General features: G+C 39.2%; 1 protein-coding gene across 13 annotated transcripts in view; it reads right to left on the bottom strand.

Annotated features, from left to right (window-relative positions):
- Nucleotides 1-20751, bottom strand: part of LOC129732766 (regulating synaptic membrane exocytosis protein 2) — a 113198-nt gene that overhangs the window by 67837 nt on the left and 24610 nt on the right. For all 13 annotated transcript variants that reach the window (XR_008729349.1, XR_008729348.1, XR_008729350.1 and 10 more), the window contains exons 4-6: nucleotides 17576-17695; nucleotides 17094-17516; nucleotides 16792-17032 (exon numbers count right to left, since the gene is read on the bottom strand). Coding sequence is in view for 10 of the 13 variants with exons in the window: in XM_055693970.1 (XP_055549945.1) it covers nucleotides 16792-17032; nucleotides 17094-17516; nucleotides 17576-17695 (784 nt within the window). In the remaining 3 variants the exon portion in view is untranslated. The remainder of the gene's footprint in view (nucleotides 1-16791; nucleotides 17033-17093; nucleotides 17517-17575; nucleotides 17696-20751) is intronic.

The following is a 20751-nucleotide window of genomic DNA, read 5'->3' as shown; positions in this document are numbered from 1 at the left end:
GCAAGAAGGGTTCAAAGCGAACAACGCTCAACATCGCAAGTAATAATCAAGTTTTTATTTTCGGTAATCATCTAGTGTTCTAACACATCATTGGAACGGAAAAAAAGTAACCTACTAGAAACAGGAATCAACAGCGATACAGATGAAGCTGTGTGTCAACAAAATCGGAAGCAAAATAATAATAAGTAACAATCCCTAATTTTACCTTTCTTTAATCAATTCAATGTGAACAAACCGGATTGGTTTTTTTCTTCTTCGAAAGTAAACAATAACAGGAATTTCCAGTCAACATTTCTCTGTGGAGACATTTTTTCGTGAAGCGTGAAGACATGTGAACAAATAACCTGGTGGAGCCGGATTTAGGAGGGGGCGTCTTCTAAGCTCCCACATTTTCAGGGCCCCACAAATCAAGTAAATCACCCGACCGAGATTCGAATATTGAACGATTGGCTTGTTAGAACAGCATCTCGAAGCCAACTGGAAAGTTACTATTGTATGTAATTCCTTAATATACATGATAATGTTCAAAAAACGTTTCAATACAAAATGACGCAATCGGTCTCTCGGATTGTTACTGTACAAAAGCAGGGTGATGACCATTTTATTCAATATTTAGTGCGTAGAAACGTTCATTTATATGGCTCCAAAAAATTTATTTTACTCAGTCCAAAATAAATTGACCCGGTTCAATAAAATTATTTCGTTACTTTTATATCTTTTTGGTTCAGATAGGGATATATTTTATGAATTAGTTTGGATAAAAATGCATTGAAAATGAGATAAACCCCTCTAAACCTATTTCAACAGTTCAGAAGATATTTAGGAGCACCGGGGTGAAACTTCTGTATTTGAATAACAATCCGCTGCTTCAATGTTTCGCAGCAACATCCTTTTAGTTTCCATAAAAACGTTCTCCACAAACGAATTTGAAAATAAAATCTTGTCTAATATCATAGAACTCTTTTGGTCTTAGCAAGTGGTCATAAATTTGAACTATTACAAGCCAATTAGATCAATGTTGCCCCGTTTCATGACACTCAAACAAATACGTTCACAGTTATGGAAAATGAATTAGGATTTTTGACTTGCACATGATTGTAAAATGCAGTTTAACGATTTGATCAAAACGTAGGCGTTATAAGAGGTGTTTGTTAACATATACACTACTCATAATGAGTTCGAAATCGCTTCACGAAGTTTTGTAACACCCTGTGTGAATATTGTAGTTTCTCATCGCCTAAAATTGGCATATCTCGTGATTACGACAACCTAGAGAGTTGAGATCTTCAGCTAAGTTGTTCAGGAGGTCATGGACTTGTGGTTAGCGGATAGCATGATTCGAAATTCAGCCGCAACGTGGCAGTGTGCACTAGTGTGCCCGTTCTGAGTATTTTGAACTTAATCTATCTCGAGAATCTCTCGAAGTGAATGCGGTCTTCAACAACATTGTTAAAGGCCAGGGACTTAAAGTTTGTGCAAATTTTGATTCAACATTCGATCACAACCGAGCACTCGTGTGAATGTAGTTTTTAGTATTTCAAACTCTATTTTTTTCGTCAATCCGATCACTTAGAAAGCTGCCGACTTTAGCAAAGTTTTTTATGAGGTCAAGAACTTTTATTTGGTGCGCGGTTATTTTCGTAATTTGGCCGCAACTCGGCTTAAATGTGCATATATTTTATGTATTTTAAATGTAATTTATCTCGTGAAACCAATCACTAAGAAAGTTATGGGGCTCAGCAAAGTTAATCAGGAGCACAGGGGCTTTAATTTGGTGCGATTTTGATTCGAGATTTGGCCGCAACTCGGTGCTAGTGTGCTATTTTGGAATATAATTTATCTCGCGAATTCAACCATTTGAAAAGTTGTGGATTTTAGCAAAGTTGTTCAGGAGAACAAGAGCTTTTAGTTGGTATATTGTTTGGTATGAAATTCAGCAGCTTCGTGACGTGTTGATTTCAACTGTGTGTTCAAAAATGGAATCTTCGATTCCTCAAATTTGGAGCAAATGAAAAGTATATTTGCTTTAATTATTGTGCAAATCCTGGATGGTTATTAACATTTCAGTGAGTGCAATTCAAAGCCCCGCTATCTCAAACTCCTCGTGATGCTAGCTCGGAAACGAAAAACTTTAGAAAAGATCGAGTACCAAACTTAGCATGCGACCGAGCACGCATCTGTTTTTTTTTTTATATTGGGCGGCGTATAACAGCGTCTGATCCGGAGCGGACGGCTGATCTATGAAACGCGGTCGCACGCCAAGTATATCAAAAACCGTGGCCCCGTCGCGAGACTCGGCATCGTATCCCTTGTTAAGCAGTATACTATGATTTTTTTACACGGGGCAGCGTTCCAACATTGGGACCACGTAAAAAACAGACTTTTTTGTCGTCGGAAACACGAGATATTCCAGATTATACTAAGCTTTTTGCGAATTCTGCAATTTATAAACTGGGTTTCGTAATACTCAATGAAGCGATTCTAAACTTATGACGGGTGGTATACATACAGGAAAAGGGGGCCCTAGGGGCTTTGTAAAGCGATATGATGTTTTGCGAAAGTTGTGAGCCCATTGATTATTGTATTTGTAAGCAATGCACATTAATAATTTGTTCGAAAAAGAATGAAAGGAGGATTTCTTTATAGCGGTACCCGTCTATTCTTGCAGTTTCTTCCAAATAAAGCGGATTTAACTCCAAGTTGCTCGACGCAATTTTACTTAAAATTCAGTGACCCTAGATTATATAGCGATATTGTTATATTTTCGGTAGAAGAAATCTTTTTCCATGTGAAATCTGACGATATGATGTTTGCGTACAGCAAGCGATATACATTTTATCGTGTATGAATATACCTCGGAATAATCTCGGTAGCAAATACTTCTTTGGTCAGAACCATCATAACCATCACGTATCATAAACAAACAGAAAAAGAATCAAAATATAACAAGACAAAAACTTCGTTTGACGAGACAAAAAAATCAAATATTCTGCACGAGAATCCAAAAATATCCACATTTACAGCGAATTTTACGAAGAAAACTTAAAAGGAGTTATTTACTTCATCAAATCAAATAAAAAACATACAGTATAAACACACACCATATCATCAGATTCCACTTGAAAAAAAAAACATTGATCAGAAAGAATGTACTATTTTAAAGAGGTATCCAGAATTTTTGTATTTTTATCAAAAAAGTAGGAAAAAATAGACATCATTCTTTTGTTAAAAAAATTGAGCGTATTAGTACAAAATTTGTGGAAAAAAATTGGTTCACATAGGTTAAAAAAGTATGATGTCGACACCTAACAATTGAACATTGATTTCAGTTTGATAAAAAAAAAACTTTGAACAAAAAACGGTTAGGTACGGATTGATAAAATATCGATAATTCACACATGCAGTTTGCGCAAATTGTTCCTGTAGCTGGTGAGTGTTGAGAACAATATCAATGAAAAACCCGCGAAAAACTTGTTAAAGAACAATACAAGTCAGATAAAGACTAGTCTAAGTGGAAACACCCAAAACTCTTTCATTCATCATATGCACTGAGCTCATTTAATACCAAATTTAAACAATCCCTTCGCTATAACAAATAACAAATAATCATTTCATTGCATAGCAGTAAAATTTGATAAATTATTTCAAGGACAAGTTTTCGCGAAATCACAATTTAAAGTGATTAAATTAAATAATTGATAATTTCAAAAACACGGTTGTTCAATAATAGCCGAATAAACCATAATTATGTTTGGAAGCATAATTAGTTATGGATTATGAATTTAGTTTTATTTGCACCACATTATACGGGAAGCTTTGAGCCCATTTTAATTTACAAACTATCTAGATTAGACAACCGCAATTTTCCTCATCACTTATGTTGAACTTTTGAGAAAATTTGGAGGATAATTTTAAGCGTGTTTTCTTCATAGACAGAAATAGATGCTCGTTTATTGTCGCCAATGATGAGCACGCATCAGCAATAATAGTAATAATGCTTAGTTAATCAAACTTTAATTTTGGGCTCAATGGTTTAAAAAAATGAATGTACTGTTCCGCAACACTTAACTTTTCAGAAGGAACGTGCAGGTATAATAATATCTACAGCCTTGTAAAACGTTATTCATCACCACAAAGCATTCGAACCAATTTATTTTCTGTGTCATATAGACATAATGACAAAAAATGAAATTCACCTCACAAACAAAAACAGTTAAGTTTTTAGCAATCTACACTATGACAATTGTTCAAATCAAATAAACGAGAAAATATATTTTACCTGTTTCATCTATTGCCTAAACAACCTCTACAGGCTGACATAACACAAAAATAGTAAAACTTTTATTTACAAAAAAACTTGCTTGAACAACGAAAAAATCGGGCAATCGGGTTTTAAATGTTTTTGAAATACTGTCAACAATCCTGAAAAGGGAAACGGTTTACTACAGCTTGAGAACAAGAGATGAATGAGTTGTAGAAATGTTTACGTACACTGAAATTGAGAGTGTGCAACGGTTGAATGTTCTAGATACGGATACGAGTAAAGGGGGAAAGACAATATAAGAGTTAAATGATAGAGAGAAAGTAAAAAGAACCTTCAGAGGAAGAAAGATATACAGCGCATAGTAAAATTAGTACTTTGGTAAAAATTTTTACTCGGTAAAACCTCATGCCAATATGAAGAGATGAAGAAAGATTTCAGAGAAAGAGAGAGAGAGGCTTAACACTACAGGTACAGCCAAACAACGACTTGATTTATACGTGTATCTATACTAATCAGAACAGAAAAAATAGTTAATGTACTTGATAGAAATCTGATTTGATCAATGAAAAACAGCGCGCAGCTACTACACAATATTTATGTTTACTTCCAAAGCTTTGATCGTCAGGTTCGAAAGTACAAATGACAGCAATAAAAGAGAATAAAAACTATAACAACGTGAAAAATACGACGGCACACACAGCATCTCAGACAAATTGGGAAACATTTTTAAAACTAGGTGCAGAAACATAAGTCAAATCAAAACAAAAGATAGACAATCTCTGATTATTTGAACAAGATGAGCTACTGTTGAGAAACTGTTTCTGTCTTAACCGGTGGCGATCAAATTATTACTCTTCTTCCCATGTGTAGTTCCAAATATTTTTAAAATGAATCTTCTTTGCTGTATTTTCGAAAGCATGTTATCCGTTCATTTACCTTTGCCAATTAAAATGCGTTAGCAGAAAATTGTCGATAATATATGTACTAGTGATGCAATATGGGCACTGCATGTAACCGATTCCGGCACACTGAAGCAGTGTTGACATAATAGAATGTCTTTCGGTTGGGCCTATTTGACCATGAGGAAGATAATGCGAAACAGGTAACCTAGAAACTTAGATATAAGGTGGAACGCTCGCGTGTTGCAGCAAGCACTATCTATACAAGTAAGAACTAGTACAACTGGCGTAGCGAAAGCTCTATATTGATGGTAACCCTTATGGATGCCAAGCGAATGTTGGCTCAAGCCGTTTGGTTGCACGAAAGATGGACACAAGGGCCGAAGTCAGAAAAAAACATACAAGTGCCTGTTATTTTTATCAGTATCCATTGCCGCAAATTGCCGACTGCTGTTGAGTTCCTTTCTGATAAAGATCAGCGAATACAGATCTAGTTAATTGGATTATGATGCTTAATAACATCTAAAATGTCAGCCTTTAACTAGACTTGGAAAAAAAGACTTGCAAAAAAAATGTTTGGCTTCAATTTGCCTGCTTAAAAAGATAGACTTTATCGATATTTTTTACTTTTTCCTTCCTTTTTCCCTATTTTGTTCCACATCCCGCACTTTCACATAAAATTTTTTTTATTATTATTCAAGCTACCAAGTTAAACACCTAAATTAGACTAATATCTGACATTATTAATCAGCTTCTACTATGTGAAAGCTTATGTTCCGATAGAAATTGTTTTGTTCGATAATCAGTCTTCAAAATACAGACAAAACCTACACCCTAAGTTAACCGACTGTGACCTGAAATCAATTAGTTTCACCGTAACCAGAGTTAAAACTATTGACAGCATCTGCTTGACACAGCAGAATACTTAAAAGTACAACTTTGAGGCACCCAAATTAAGAGGGTTGCAGGGGAGGATCGCTCTAAACGTGCGGATTAAACGTCGACTATAATCACGCAGTCAACGTCAATATTGAAGAATTGAATCAAAACTCACGCACAAATAGAAATAATTCTGAAGCGGTAGCCGAAGATATCTAGAGAAGCTTGAGCCACAATCATACAAAAATAATAAGAGCTCAACTTGTAGGCTAACAGTCTTTTTACAAACTTTAATGTGGTGTACGATTCCGTTAGGCGAGTTGATAAGCGTTTGGGTAGCGGGTGAGATGTTAAATTCCTTTATTGGGCTAGATTGCCTGAAGCGGTGTAATGGGGTCTCGAGTTGATAGCTTTGCTTCACGTCGGAATGGCAAGCACAAGAAGTCACCAACCATTTTATACTAAGTACTTACACATGAACTGTGATACCTAATATTTAGCTATACATATGAATTCAGTGCAGTTTTTAATGTTCTGTATATGTTAAAAAAGTGGTAATTTGGTAAATCTGGTTAGGGTATCTCTACCTTCTCGTGGTGCCAACAGAGGTACGAATAACCACGGATGGAAACTTTGATAAAATGCTACTTGAAAAGAACCCATATCGGGTGACGTATAACAGCGTCTGATTTGGAGCGTGCGGCAGTGGTAGTATGCGAAGCTACCCCATAACGACCAATTTGAAACTAATTTTTTTGCGAAATAATTGGTACAGATACAGGCGAACAATAAGAGATATTAATTAGAATAACGTTACTTGGAGTGCCAGAACTCGACTCGAACCAGTATGTAGTCGGTTTCGTCATACAACTGAAAAAAATTAAACGGCCCATCTGACGCTCTATGTGTGTTGAATCTCAAGGCCTTCAATCAAAACGCGGGGCCGATGACATCAAGAAGGAATTCTATGAACTCATCGAAAAAACTTACGTATGTCCACTTAAAAATGAGAATCGTTCCAATGCTTTTCTATAAGGACAATATTATTCGCAGAAAAATATCACCTTAGGTGAATGAATCCATACTCCCTTCAAAAATTGTCACACACTCTTCTATTTGACTCTAACATGCCGTCGAAACAAGAGGAACTGCGCGCCCGCATTGTACCATTCTTCTAAGCAAACGAAGGTCATGCAAAAAGTATACAGTGGACTATTCCTTATTTATTACCCCCGTTCAACGGATATAATAGAGAAAAAAGAATTCCGCTTCTTAGACAACATGTTCAAAACAAGGATTCGGTAAGTCAGCAGAAAGCAGCCAGCAAAAATTCCATTGTTCGAAGACATACTCCTGTAATACTTCTGTAGAAATAAAACCAGGTGTCTAGAGTACAGTGACGATCAAATCCAAAGCGTGAGATCTACTGGATGATTCGAAAGTACGGCGGAAAGTTGAAGACAAATCCACATCTACTCTGAAAGTGATGTACAAGTTCAAGCACAAGTTTGAATCGAAGATTATATGTTACATTGCAAGCAATTTCGAAGCTGTGGTTCAAACCAAGCGGTGCACCAGAAATAGTGTTTGTAGGAAATACTGATTCCATTCATTCGAAAACATCACTCGGATGGAGAATACATGTTTTGACCGGACAAAGCATCATCGCACTACGCCAAGAAAACGCTAATATTTCTGGAGAGTCAGAATGTACCTAAAAACCAAAACCCGATAATTCTGCCACAGTGTCGTCCTGGCGTAATTTTTTTTCGTTATTAAGCTCCATGATGTACAAGGATGCATCCGGAAAATCGATGCAGCTTCCGTTCAACGGTCATGTTCCAATGTCAATGTCACGTGCTACTCGGCGAATCACAGACCATAAGGCAGCGTTCATTTACCGCGTTTTGAAGACTTCAGTTAACCCTTCATATTAAATAAATCATTTCATTCTAATTTTCTAGGGTTACAGATTACCATCGAAGTCACGAATACGAAAGTCGCCTGTCAGGGCGTCTGTTTTCCATGGCAGGCAACTTGTCCGAGCGTGTGTTCTCCATGTTAGGAGCGGCTCAAACAGTGACTGATCCGCAGCGGACGACTGAATTATATATGAAATGCTGTGTCTTGCCAGCTGGAGACGTACATCAGACTGAAGGCTTAAGCACTAAACGCATTGAAGACTAAGTTCATGAGAGGAAGAGATTCCAGAGAAGACCGTAGAAACCTCCCACAACGAATTCATATTAGCGGTGATGAATTCGAGGTGGTAGACGACTTTGTGTACCTGGACTCACTGGTAACTGATGACAAAGATACCAGCAGAGAAATTCGTCGACGCCTTATGGCAGGAAATCGTGCTTACTTTGGACTCCGGAGAACGCTCCGCTCGAATAAAATCTGCCGATGCACGAAGTTGGCCATCTAGAAAACACTGATCAGACCGGTAACCCTCTACGGCCACGGAACCTGGACCATGCTCGTAGAGGACCAACGCGCCTTTAGTGTTTTCGAACGAAGGTGCTGCGTAGCATCTGTGGTGGAGCGCAGATGGAAGATGGATCATGGCAGAGGCGGAGGCGGATGAACCACGAGTTGCATCAGCTGCTGGGGGAATCACACATCGTTCAAACGGTGAAACTCGGGAGACTATGGTGGGCTAGGCATGTCGTAAGTATGTAAGGACGTAAGGACGACAACCCTGTGATAATCCAGGCAAGGCAAGGCGGCTCGATCAAGTGCAAGACGACCTACGGGACCTCCGAAGACGACATGACTGGCAAGCTGCAGCCATGAACCGAATTGAATGGAGACGACTTCTTAGATCAGCAAGGGACACTTCGGCCTGGAGCTGACTGGCGCCAGCTGCACCTAAGACGGCAGCCCCGTCGAGAGACATCGTTGCCCTAGTAAGGCAGTATGCCGAAATAGCCTACTACGAACAATCCAGAAAGTAATAAGAATCAGAACAATCGGTATCGACCCAGGGGAACAAAGAGGGGCAATGATTGAAAACTCGGTACTTGTAACGTCAGAACTCTACTCAAACTGAATATTGAGAATAGGTTATGTTTCCATTTAATTCTACTACCAAAAGATCGAATACCCTCTTATACCGTAAATGGAAACATAGCCTATTCTCAACATTCAATTACATTCTACTAAGACGCTAAAGCAGAAATTTATTTGTTTTCCACTCAAACTGGCCTGTGCGGGCATCTTACCGAGGGAGCTGCGAAAAGTAAAGGTGGAAGTCATTCAGGAAGTACGGTGGCCGAAGCGGGTTTACATGAGTTCCGAGTGGTAGATCCTATCGCGAGAACGGCTTTTAAAAGCCACATCCACTCAGTGGTGGCGACAGAGATGAACGAAGCGTCCGTTTCGTAATACAAGGAAAACAGAACAAGCGGGTCATTAGGTGGAGGCCCATCTGTAACCGTATATGCGTGTTGAGAATCAAAGGCAGATTCTTCAATTACAGTCTGATCAATGTAAACGCTACGCACCGACAAACAATAAACCCGATGATGTGAAGGAGGAATTCTATGAGCTCCTCGATAAGACATATGGATCGGGTACGCAAACGCGCAGGTTGGACGGGAGCAGTTCTTCCATGGAAACAGCCTCCATGCTACCAATAATGAGAATGACCTGAAGTTGGTGGACTTCGCCGCAGTCAGAGAAATGGCAATCTGTAGTAGGAAACACACATGGCAACACCCCAGAGCGAAGCCTGCTCCTAAATCGACCATATTCTGGTTGAGAATCGTCATTTCTCAGATGTGATCAATGTGCGGTCCTTCCGAGGACCAAATGTCGACTTAGACCACCATCTTGTAGTTGGAATGATTCGCGCCCGACTGGCCAACGTATAAAAGATGAGCACATCGAGGAGGACACGGTTGAACATCCAGAGGTTGTAAGCTGACGGAGTTGCTGCTGAGCATACTCGGAATGTTGATGAACGAATTGGTGAACCGGTTGGAGAACTGAAAAAACAATGGAGGCACATCCGCTATACAGTCAGCAATACAGCACGAGAGATGTTGGGCACGACCGCAGAAACCACACGCAACAGGTGGTTCGATGCGGAGTATCGAGAGGTGACGGACGAGAAAAACCGGACAAATCATGTGACTCGTCAGATGAGGGAGACTTATCAAGAGGCTAGAGCGACCGAAAAGTCCAGATATGCACCCCCATACTAAGTCCAGATATGTGTAGGGACGAGAAGGGGAACCTGATCACAAGCGAGCACGAGGTGATCGACAGGAGGAAGTAGTTTTTCGATAAACATCACAATATCGGAGCAATGGAAGGAGACGGAAAGAAAAGGTAACCTTGAAGTGCCTCACTGCCGACATCCTGGAGATCAAACGGGAAATTGGGTCTCTAAAGAACAATAGAGCCGCAGGGGAAGACATACTACCACCAGAGCTATATAAACACGGCAAAAGGCACTAGCAATGGCAGTCCACTGTGTTATATCCAGAATTTGAAAGGAACAGAGACTACCGGAGGAATGGATAGAAGTTGTTGTATGGCCCATCTATAAAAAGGCCGATCGGCTGCAATGCATTAACGTCGCCTACAAAGTCCTCTCCCAAATTGTGCTCCGACATCTTTCCCCTCTAGCAAAAGGATTCGTAGGGCAGTACCAAGCGGGCTACGAATTATGGTAGATTATGCTTTAACACGGTTTCCCAACAAAACTGATTAAGCTGATTCGTGCCACCCTTGACGGATTTTTATCATGCGTCAGAACAGCGGGCGTTATCTTCGAACCCTGTTGTTCAACATTGCCTTGAAGGATGCAGTACGGAGAGCTAGCGTGAAAAGAAGCGGTACTATTATCTCGAAGTCTCATATGCTCCTTGGGTTTGCGGATAATATTGATCATCGGTATTAACTGCAGAGCAGTGGAAGAGGCATTCGTGTTTTTCAAGAGAGAAGCAGCGAGAATTGGACTTACCATCAACTCTACCTAAACAAACTGCATGGTGGCTGATGAAGAACGTTGAAGTTCGTCGAGTCTTGGTACTTAGATTATGATAGAAGGGAGTATCTTCGAAGTAGTCGACGAATTTGTGTACTTTGGTACTCTTGTAACGTGTGACAACGAAGCCGTGAAGTGAAGCGACTGATAACAGCCGCAAATAGAACCTTTCACGGTCTACGAACCCAGCTGAGATCCCGCAGCATGCATGTCCGCACTAAGTTTCGCTGATTCTCCCGGTGGTACTCCACGGCCACGAGCGTTGGTCGGTGAAGGAAGCCAATACTTAGCGGAAAACTGGAGAATGGAGTGTGGCGCAGGTGCATAAACCAGGAGGCGTGCCGAGCATAGCAACATGTTGATATCATCAAGCTGGTAAAATACAGCAGGCTACTGTAGGCTGGCCACGTGGCACGAATGTCAGAGGAGCGACCAACGAACATCATGTTCAGCAGAGAGCCAGAGGTCGGCGACTCCGTGGTAGACCCCGTACTCTCGGCGGGTGTAATGGGCGATTGGAGAAGACTAACCGAAGATCGAGTGATGTGGAAACGTTTTCTGAATTCAGTGGGTCGTTAATAACCTGTCGCCATTAAAGTGTAATAAAGTGAGTATTGATATTATTAGTGTAGAGGCATTCGTGCCTTTTTAGAGCGAATCAGAGAGAAATCTACCAAAACGAAGTAGCCAGCTAAAACATCGTTTGATATTTGGCAGAAAATTGAAGAATGAAATATGGCACAATTCCATAAACCTTGTGTACCAAGCTTAACAACATGCGTATATTTTCAAGCTAATAAATCTGAGCTGACCACGTGGCACCGTCTGTCGTGATGGTGATCAGTGAAGATAATCAGAATCAAACAGAGGTCGGCAACTCTGTGGTAGACTCCGTACTTGTTGGTTATATGATGTGGATAAAGAAGCCCCATCGGCAGGTGTTAGAAGAGATCACGAGTTGGCTGCATAATTAAACGTTTTGCAATCGTAACTATCAATTTGTCTTCATTCATATATTAGGTTGCGGAATTACCTAAATGAGGAAGTCCTTGGATGTTTCTGAATCATTTTAGTTTAGAAAAAATGACATCGAAAGAGTGAGGAAGCTATTATATCATCATAATTGTATTGATAAGCACAAAGATTAACCAGAGAAGAAATTTTAACAGTTGTTTTATATTAAAGGTTAACCCAAATAATCACGCGTAGTGAGAGAACCATATGTTTCCTAATAGCGAAACTCTAAATATTTCATATTTATTTCCGGCCCAATAAACAATAAAAAATTTATATTGTCTAACTGTTCTAAATATTTGCTTGAATTTCAATCCTCAAAATTAACCGTGTTTTTATAATATTAGTTTCAATATTAAAAATATCAATCAGTTGATTAAAGACATTTTAGACAAGTGTTGTGGATTTTCAAGAACAACTTGAATTTAATTTCACTGACGGCAACTTTCCCCCTCTCGATACCATTTTCATTGCACCATTCTAGCAATAGCTTCCACACTAGCCCCCCCAAAATAAACTTATTATTTGAAAAATCTACACCAAAATAACAAAACTATGAACGCACTAAAAGCGGTATCCTACTTGAGAGTTTATCTAGACAAATGGAAAACTGGCTTTACGTCATCTAACTAAAAGAAAGAAAGTTTTTCCAAACTCACATTAGCGTAAATAGGATCACTACCGACATCGTTATCCAAAGCTGCAAAAAATTAATCGCACTATCCACTTGGATCTAATCACTGGGCGAGTGCCTCGACGAAGGTAATTGCGTTGAAAGATGAAACCGCATTAATTGTTGGTGATTGCTTTGTTCCTGGCAAACGGGGTGTTCGCGGACCGTTCTGACAACATAAGAAAACGGACCAAACCGGTACAAACGAATATAGTAAATCAATAAACAACACTTGTAAGTTACGTTCTGCCCGTTTCATATGATGTCGAGGCTATTTTTAGCACACTCAGTACACTCACACTGCCGTACGCAAAGTTTCCGCAGTTAAATATAGATTGAGAGTATCCTGTCCTCGAAAGAGAACAGAGAGAAATTGGCGGTTCAGGACCACCGATATAAAAATTTCACACTAAATTGTGCCAAACGCACTAACAAGGATCACACTGGCTGCCGCATTATTTCGAAGTTTTCTTCTGTGTATGTTTTCAACTGGCCACATCGACAGATTATTTTACATATCCTGATATCCTTACCAAGCGAATGCAAACGAATCACTAATTGGTTTCAAAACATCTACCGCACTATTGGAATGTGAAAAATCGAAACAACGCCCGGTGTTTACGTGTCCAAAATGGATGGAAAAAAGTTAATTTCGCTGACGCAGTAGGTAACCGAACGAACTGCTCCGACTAAGGATACACAACGAACACTTGGCTTTCGTGCTTATTGCACCCACTAAGACTTGATTTAACAGCAAAAATAATTGCATTAACAGCCTATCGTTACTCCTAATGCGACTGTAGTTAGTAATCCGTTTTCTTTGCACAATCTTCAGTATTCAACGATTGGTCGGAAGATTCCCTACTTTGTGATAACCGTTTCGTTTGACAGACAGGAGCTAACTAAATATGCGAGGAAAATTTACATGAACTGCCCTTTTCTCTGTCCTAGCCAGCAGGATATCCACTGCATTCCGTAGAGGTTTTTCACTCGCGCTCTCTGTCCTTCCATGCCAATTTCTCTCCGTATAGTTTACCTATCGCGGTAGCCTAAAGGCGTTCTGCAGTTTCTCGCATCTGCGTCCCATGCCGGGCATATCTGGTGGAAAATTCAAGAACTCACACCCGTGCACGTACACGTGAGACACTCACGTGCCGCGGATGAAGCAAAAAAGCATCATGTACCAAATCACGCTGCCCGCGCTCATTCTCTGTTTGTCCATCTTCAGCAGTCAAACTGGTGAATATGACAACTCAGGAAATTCACATGATCAACGCTCATGTTATTAACAGACCATTTGAGATGCAGTGATATAAAATTATTGATTATAAAAAAATCGAATTTTGATAAAAATTTTAAATTCCATTTAAAGAGTTTTCTATTTCAATACAATGAACTAAGCGTTCCCATTGTTGTAGAAATGATGGAAACGCGTGATGGCACACGCAACCAATGAATCAAACTCGATTCTTCCAGCAGTCCCTCTTTTCGTATGTGCAAATACCTTCAGTCGTCACTCACGAGATCCCGATATAAACACTAAACAAAAGGTTTCACCGTTTCGGTGTTGCACTCTTCTCCTCGCCATCATCTGTCACACCAAATGTAACGTTTTGCTTTTACGCATGCAATTGAAATTAAACAGTTAGTTCAAATGTTGAAAATTTTTGCCTGTACAAGCTGTCAATATCGAAATAATAAAAAAAATCCGAAGAGCGCACCCCCACTCACTAGGAGAAAATTGGCTCTCTCGCGCATTGATTTCAGCATCCCTTATCCAAGGTCATTGTTAAACATTCATTAGCCTTGTGCTCTGTATGTAAAGGCACCACACCAACACCGATGTTGCTTGGTGGGAAATGATTTGTCAATGAGCTAGTTTCCCAGCGTTCCGTTTATGGATCATCTTCGTTCTCTCTCTGGCGACTGACTGATGAAAACGAACATATTTTGATCGTGGACATAGTTAGGCATACAGCTCGGATTTATTTAACCTCGGCCACAAATTACCGTGCGCTCCCACTTATCCCAAACGCCCGAATGTGCTAGCATAGCAATCGTTCGACTGCAACGTGTATTCATGTCTTTCTTTTGTGTTAAGCCATGTAAAACATAAAAGAGAACTAGTCTGCGATAACAGCGAACTGATCTGGGGGGACGATAAAAATGTACCCGACAGCAGCATGCTATTCGGTGCACCGACAAAAGTAGCCCCGATTCATGCCAGAGTGGTTGATGAAAATAATAACGTCATTGCTGAAATTTATAACGAAACATAATTTATGAACCATTTTCGGATATTGCGGCATGATAAAAGTTGTTTCGTCTATGTGAATGCAGCAGTGAGGTCAGAAAGAAAAAAAATCATCTCAAGGTTATCCGTGAATGTAAATTAGGTGCTGCCCCAACAGGGAATGTGATGCGGTTGTGGCTGGTTAACAAAAATACATATGAGAGGCACTGCCTATTTTGCTAAAAAAAAACAGCGGTTATTACTGAAAGCTCGATAACCAAACGACACCGTGTTGAAAGAACATTATTCTCTAACAGACTTTTGTGTTCGAGTTTAACTAGAAAAACGAATCAATTAAAAAGTTTTTGTGTTACTATTTGTGTACAGGTATGAATTTATAGTGTATGCGTTGTATTTAAAAAAATCAAATAACTTTTTTTTAATTTCCTTTGTAACTTTTAATTTCCTTTGTAACTTTTAATTTCCTTTGTTGTTTTTTCCTTCAATAACTTTGGTCGAATTAGGTCAATTGGTTTGTTTCCTAAATTAGTGGTCAATGATGGATGTGGTATCAGTAACATTAACTTTTAATATGTTTAGTGAATCTTACTAATACTGAACAACTGTCACTTTGTCTATCTTTCTGATGTCTGTATTAGGGAGAGTTAGTTGTTCATTGTGCCAGCAGTATTTTCATCAAAAGTTTAAAATCATTTCATCTACCTTGTTGATGTCTGTAGTTGACCTTGAAACATTCCTTCAATTTTTACCAAGTAACAAGGAGATAGTGCTAATAATGATTATATAATGAAAATCCTGGTTGGATCCACATTCTCATTGATTATGATATTCTATTAATTTGTCTGAACGATTTAGTATTTTCACAGAATGTATCACAATGTAGTGAAGAAAGACTTAGTCTACGCCAAAATTACGTAATCTGTACTCCAGATTTTAGGCGGCTGCAACAAAAAAATATGAATTTCCTGAGGGTATACAAGAACACTAAACAGCCCGTCAGCTTTCCAACTCATTCCGCTATGTAAAGCCCTTCTCGGACATCTTTGGAATTACGTCCGTAATAATACTTGAAATAAAATATAGGTAATAATTTAACAAACAAAATAAAGGATCTTTCATATCCCATCATAATCGATAAAAACATTGTTTTCAAAACAACCAGTAACCTGATTTCCGATTTATCAACTTTTTTAGTGTCTAGATTTTGTGGTGGCGAACCAGCCTGTGGCTGAAAGCCACCTTAATAAAGTAATAAAAAAAAGTGTCTAGATTTACACTATGATAACCACTAGCAATACAATTCGATAAACAATAAAACTTCCGTGGAATGAATCCCCTTGCTTTGACAGACTTTCACAGACCAAATAATATTATGATACGAAAAACCACGTGTTTTACTCAAAGAAAGCTGCACTTAGACAAATCTAACCAGTTCAGAAAGCATGATGCAGCACAAAACTATCTTTTATATTTATTATCAAAGTTAAATTGAAAACAAATCTCAAAAAATATTCAAAAAGCTTATAACGCAAAGTAAATTTCGTCAAAACTCCATTTTGATCAGGTTACAACGCCTACACAGCCATAAACCATCAGACGGATAACATAGATCACTCCTTCGTTTGCCCCGACCTATAACAATGTTCGGAAGCAAACCTCCGGTCGTTTTTCGATTCAGGTAAAATTAGGGATTAAGAATTGAAACTTGAAAAATCAGAGATTAGTGAAGTGAAATACTAAAGGTAACGAAAAAAAAACAAACTAATAGCAGTGGTACAGTAGGGCCAAACAAACATCAAACAGCGCACTAACCTTCGTACTCCGGTGTTGATCGGATGTCTTCATCGGAACTGCTGAAAGATCGCTGCTGTGGAAGGTAGGGTCCACCCATTGGGCGTTTGTGCTTTTTTATGGGCTCAGCCGACAGCACAATACCGCTGCTGCTTCCGCTACCGTAGCTCGGAGCCGCAGACTGCATCGACTCAGCATAGTGCTGCTGCTGTCTAGGATGCACCAAGTGTGGATGGGCCCGCATAAGGTCTTCGATTTCACCCTGATTGACACACGACACATTAGTTTTTTTTGACTAGGGGTCTCACTAGGATTTAACTTACCTGGTAATAACTTGGATCGTCTTGGCCATACCCACCTATTCCTACATTGCCGGTGGAACGCGTGGTATGTAATTGGGTATTCATGTGCGCCTGGGGCCGTCCGTACGGTGTCGTTTGTACCGGTGGTTGCGGAAGACCCGGATGTTGTGCATACTGACCGTACGGACTTTGCTGTTGCATAGCCTGAGAATGCATACGCGGTATGGGTAATCTTGTTTGATGTGGCCCGGTTGAAATATCCACCCCACTGTCGGACTGAGACATCCGCCTTGGAGGTACATCTTGTTGCGAATACTGACGACGGAGTTGCCCTCCCGTACGCATCATCGGATCGTTCTCCTTCTCTGCTGCACTTCGTGCGCGCTCTAGTTTTGGTCGTTTGTCCGATGGGTCGTGCGGATCCAGCGTTGTATGGGAAAGACTCTGAAAGAGTTGCGAAACATTAGCATTTCAAAAAGCGTTGTAGGGTTTGCTGTGTATACCCTTGGGTCTCCCTCGATCCGACGAGCAACGCCATCTGGGCTGGTGCTCTTGTTTATCCATTGGCCGGTTTTGGACAACAATTCCTGCTTCTTTCGGCACACAATACACACCCATATCACCTGTTTGAAAAAAATAATTTAAATTTGATCATTACTTGTAGACAGAGGTACCAAATTTTTTGACATATTCTTTTAATGTTTTTAAAATGTCTGTATAAGTCTGCAACTATTTTGCATATTTCCATTCAGAGAGTTTGAATATTACAGATATTCCGGACAAACTCCTAAGTTTCGCATAGATTCCGTAGGTTTCATCAGATTGGAATTATGAGCGTCCTCGAAAGTAATGCTGAAAAACGAATCTTCAAGACTGCTTTGCCTGCGGAGATAGGAGTCATGTATGAGAATCCTGTAATAAGAATCCATCGGATTCGAAACCTTTCACATTAAAGGATTTGAAGAATTGGAATCGATCAGATTCGCTTTATCAGTCTAGAACCAGTCGCGGAGACTTTGAAGGACACTACTCTAACTAACACACAGAGAATCCTGAGTGTGAATTTTCAGAATAGAGATTAATAAGATAGTTTTCCATGTGCGAGTCACACAAATTCTGCTTGTATAACGGAAACGATTCCTCTCACGATTCGGTAGGCGATTTAAAGATGTTCTGAAAAATTTTCCTCAGGATTCTTTGTATGTTATTTAAGGTAGTCTGAAGCGTGTAGATGACATCAATCAAAATAATTTGTGCGTAATTCAACCTGTTTCCACAACAGCAGATCTTTGAGAGATTTTTAGTAGTAATAAAGCCGCAACCTATCTGGTTTATGTAATTGTATATCATTATACTGGTCGAGAAAAGCGATAAAAAATTTGCACTAGGAAACTGGAAGAATGAAATATTATAGGTTTTGGCCGTTCATAAAAATTCAAATGCCTCCTGCCACGATAGTGCCGTGAGCAAACGGAAAAATTACGAGCCCGGCGAAAAATTATGGTTGAAAAGTTGTAAGCTTTCTTTATTCCAGTTTAAGCTCTAAGGTGAAACCTGTGTTGACCAGTGTTATTTGAGCCGTTGAGAGCAAAAGTGGTACATGTGCCATTTTTACACTTTTTGGGTTCTTGCATAAATTGATGCAGAACGCAATAATGTACTATAATATCCAAGAAAAACCGAGATCTGATAACCTAAACCAAAGTTATAGCCATCACAATTTTTGGTAATTAACATAATCACCATTTCGTTGAGAGCAAAAGTGGTACATGTCCAGCCTGTGCATGTTAGATGAATTGTAAGTCGAGGATCTTAGGATATAAAACAATTACGTCTTCAGCAAAGTCGGTCAAGTGATTGAGTACATTCAGATGAAGATCTGTCTGGTCTGGTGCTAGTGTACCCGTGACTATTTTGTAACAGAAACCATTTTACCTATTTCAGTATCAACTCGTGTGCTGTTACCAAATACATATGCACTAGCGCCACGGAGAGACATAATTCCTTAACAAACAGATCATCATTCTATACAGTGCGAGAAAGAATTATACCGTACAAAACTATCATGTATTATTACAATAATGCACAATGTTATATCTATCAACTTTTTATGGTGTTCGGTACAGCAGTGTATTGCGCGAATAACAAACAATAGCAATGTTTGTTTACATGTTTGTACTTGGTGAATTTTAAGGTGAATTGAAACAATTTTAATTTGTAGTAGGAAATAAATATACCGTACATGTGCCTTAATCATCTTTAACCCATACAAAGTATAAAAGTTAGTATGTTTGCATGGTATATAATGATAGCCGTCTTTAAAATTAATTTTTCTCATCTATGGGAAATAGTTTTCATAAATTCCTGTATCGCTGTTTGTTTTATTTGCTGGAAATGCCTAGAGGAAAATCATTATCTTTGGAAGAGCGAGCGAAAATCATGGCTTTCAGAGTATGTGGACTAACTATTCGCAAAATAGCTCAGGAATTGAACCGTGATAAAGGTACCATAGTAAATTTTCTCAAGGATCCTGAAAACTATGGTGTCAACAAACGATCCGGGCGTCCATCTACTACGAATCTTCGCGATAAAAGACAAATATCTCGCCTGACTGTTGATAAAAACTTGAGTACAGGCCAGATTAAGGCTCCAATGTCTTTTCAGTGTCTAAGAGAAGAATACTACAGATTTTGAAAGAAAATACTCACATTCAATACCAGCAACGTTTGAAAACACCGAAGCTTCTACCTCGACACAGAACTGCGAGATTTGAGTTTGCGGAACGGGATATGTTTTGGGAGGATGAGTGGAAATCCGTCATCTTCTTCGATGAGAAGAAGTTCAACCTGGGTGGTCCTGATGGTTGCCAAATGAATTGGAGGGATATTCGCCGAGGACCCGAAACTCGTCATTTCAGAAACTTTCAGGGAGGTTCAGTTATGGCGTGGGCCGCATTCGGGCATTTCGGAAAGACACCAATTTGTTTTATTTCTCATAAAATGAATTCGGAGAAGCATGCTGATCTGCTAAACAACGTTTTGATCAATTTTGGTGATAGTTTGTGGGGTGAAAATTGGATTTTCCAGCAGTACAACGCGGCGATCCACTGTTCAAAACTTACAACATCATCTCTAACATCACGAAACATAACTGTTTTGAAATGGTCTGCTATAAGCCACGATTTAAACCCGATCGAGAATCTTTGGGGGATCTTGTCACAGTGAGCTTATGCACATGGACGTCAGTTTGAATCACTTGGACAATTGAAGACTGCTATTCAAGAAGAATGGACAGTATCTATATTACTACTCTTCAATCATTGATTGTTTCTATACCACGACGTTCGGCAGATGTTGTTGATGTCAGAGGTGGCCGTACAAAATATTAACGCTTGTTTCACGAACGAGTAGTAGAGGAAACGCAATCAATTTGAATTGTACGGTTTATTTATTTCGTATGGATTGATTACGAAAAGTTCAAATTAAATAGCATAATGAAATTGGAATAAAATAAAATAATTTTCTGTGCTTGTATTTTAGTGTGGAGAACCGCTTTCATATTATGTTTTGTATGATTTTACTCCAACAGTAAAAATATTTAAAATTTTCGCATGTACGGTATATTTATTTCGAGGACTGTAGTACTCAATCACTTGAACAACTCTGCTGAAGACATGAAT

Source organism: Wyeomyia smithii, chromosome 3 (assembly GCF_029784165.1).
Source record: "Wyeomyia smithii strain HCP4-BCI-WySm-NY-G18 chromosome 3, ASM2978416v1, whole genome shotgun sequence".
NCBI classification, from domain to species: domain Eukaryota; kingdom Metazoa; phylum Arthropoda; class Insecta; order Diptera; family Culicidae; genus Wyeomyia; species Wyeomyia smithii.
Note: the sequence above shows the minus strand (reverse complement) of the source record. Positions and strands in the feature narration are given on the sequence as shown.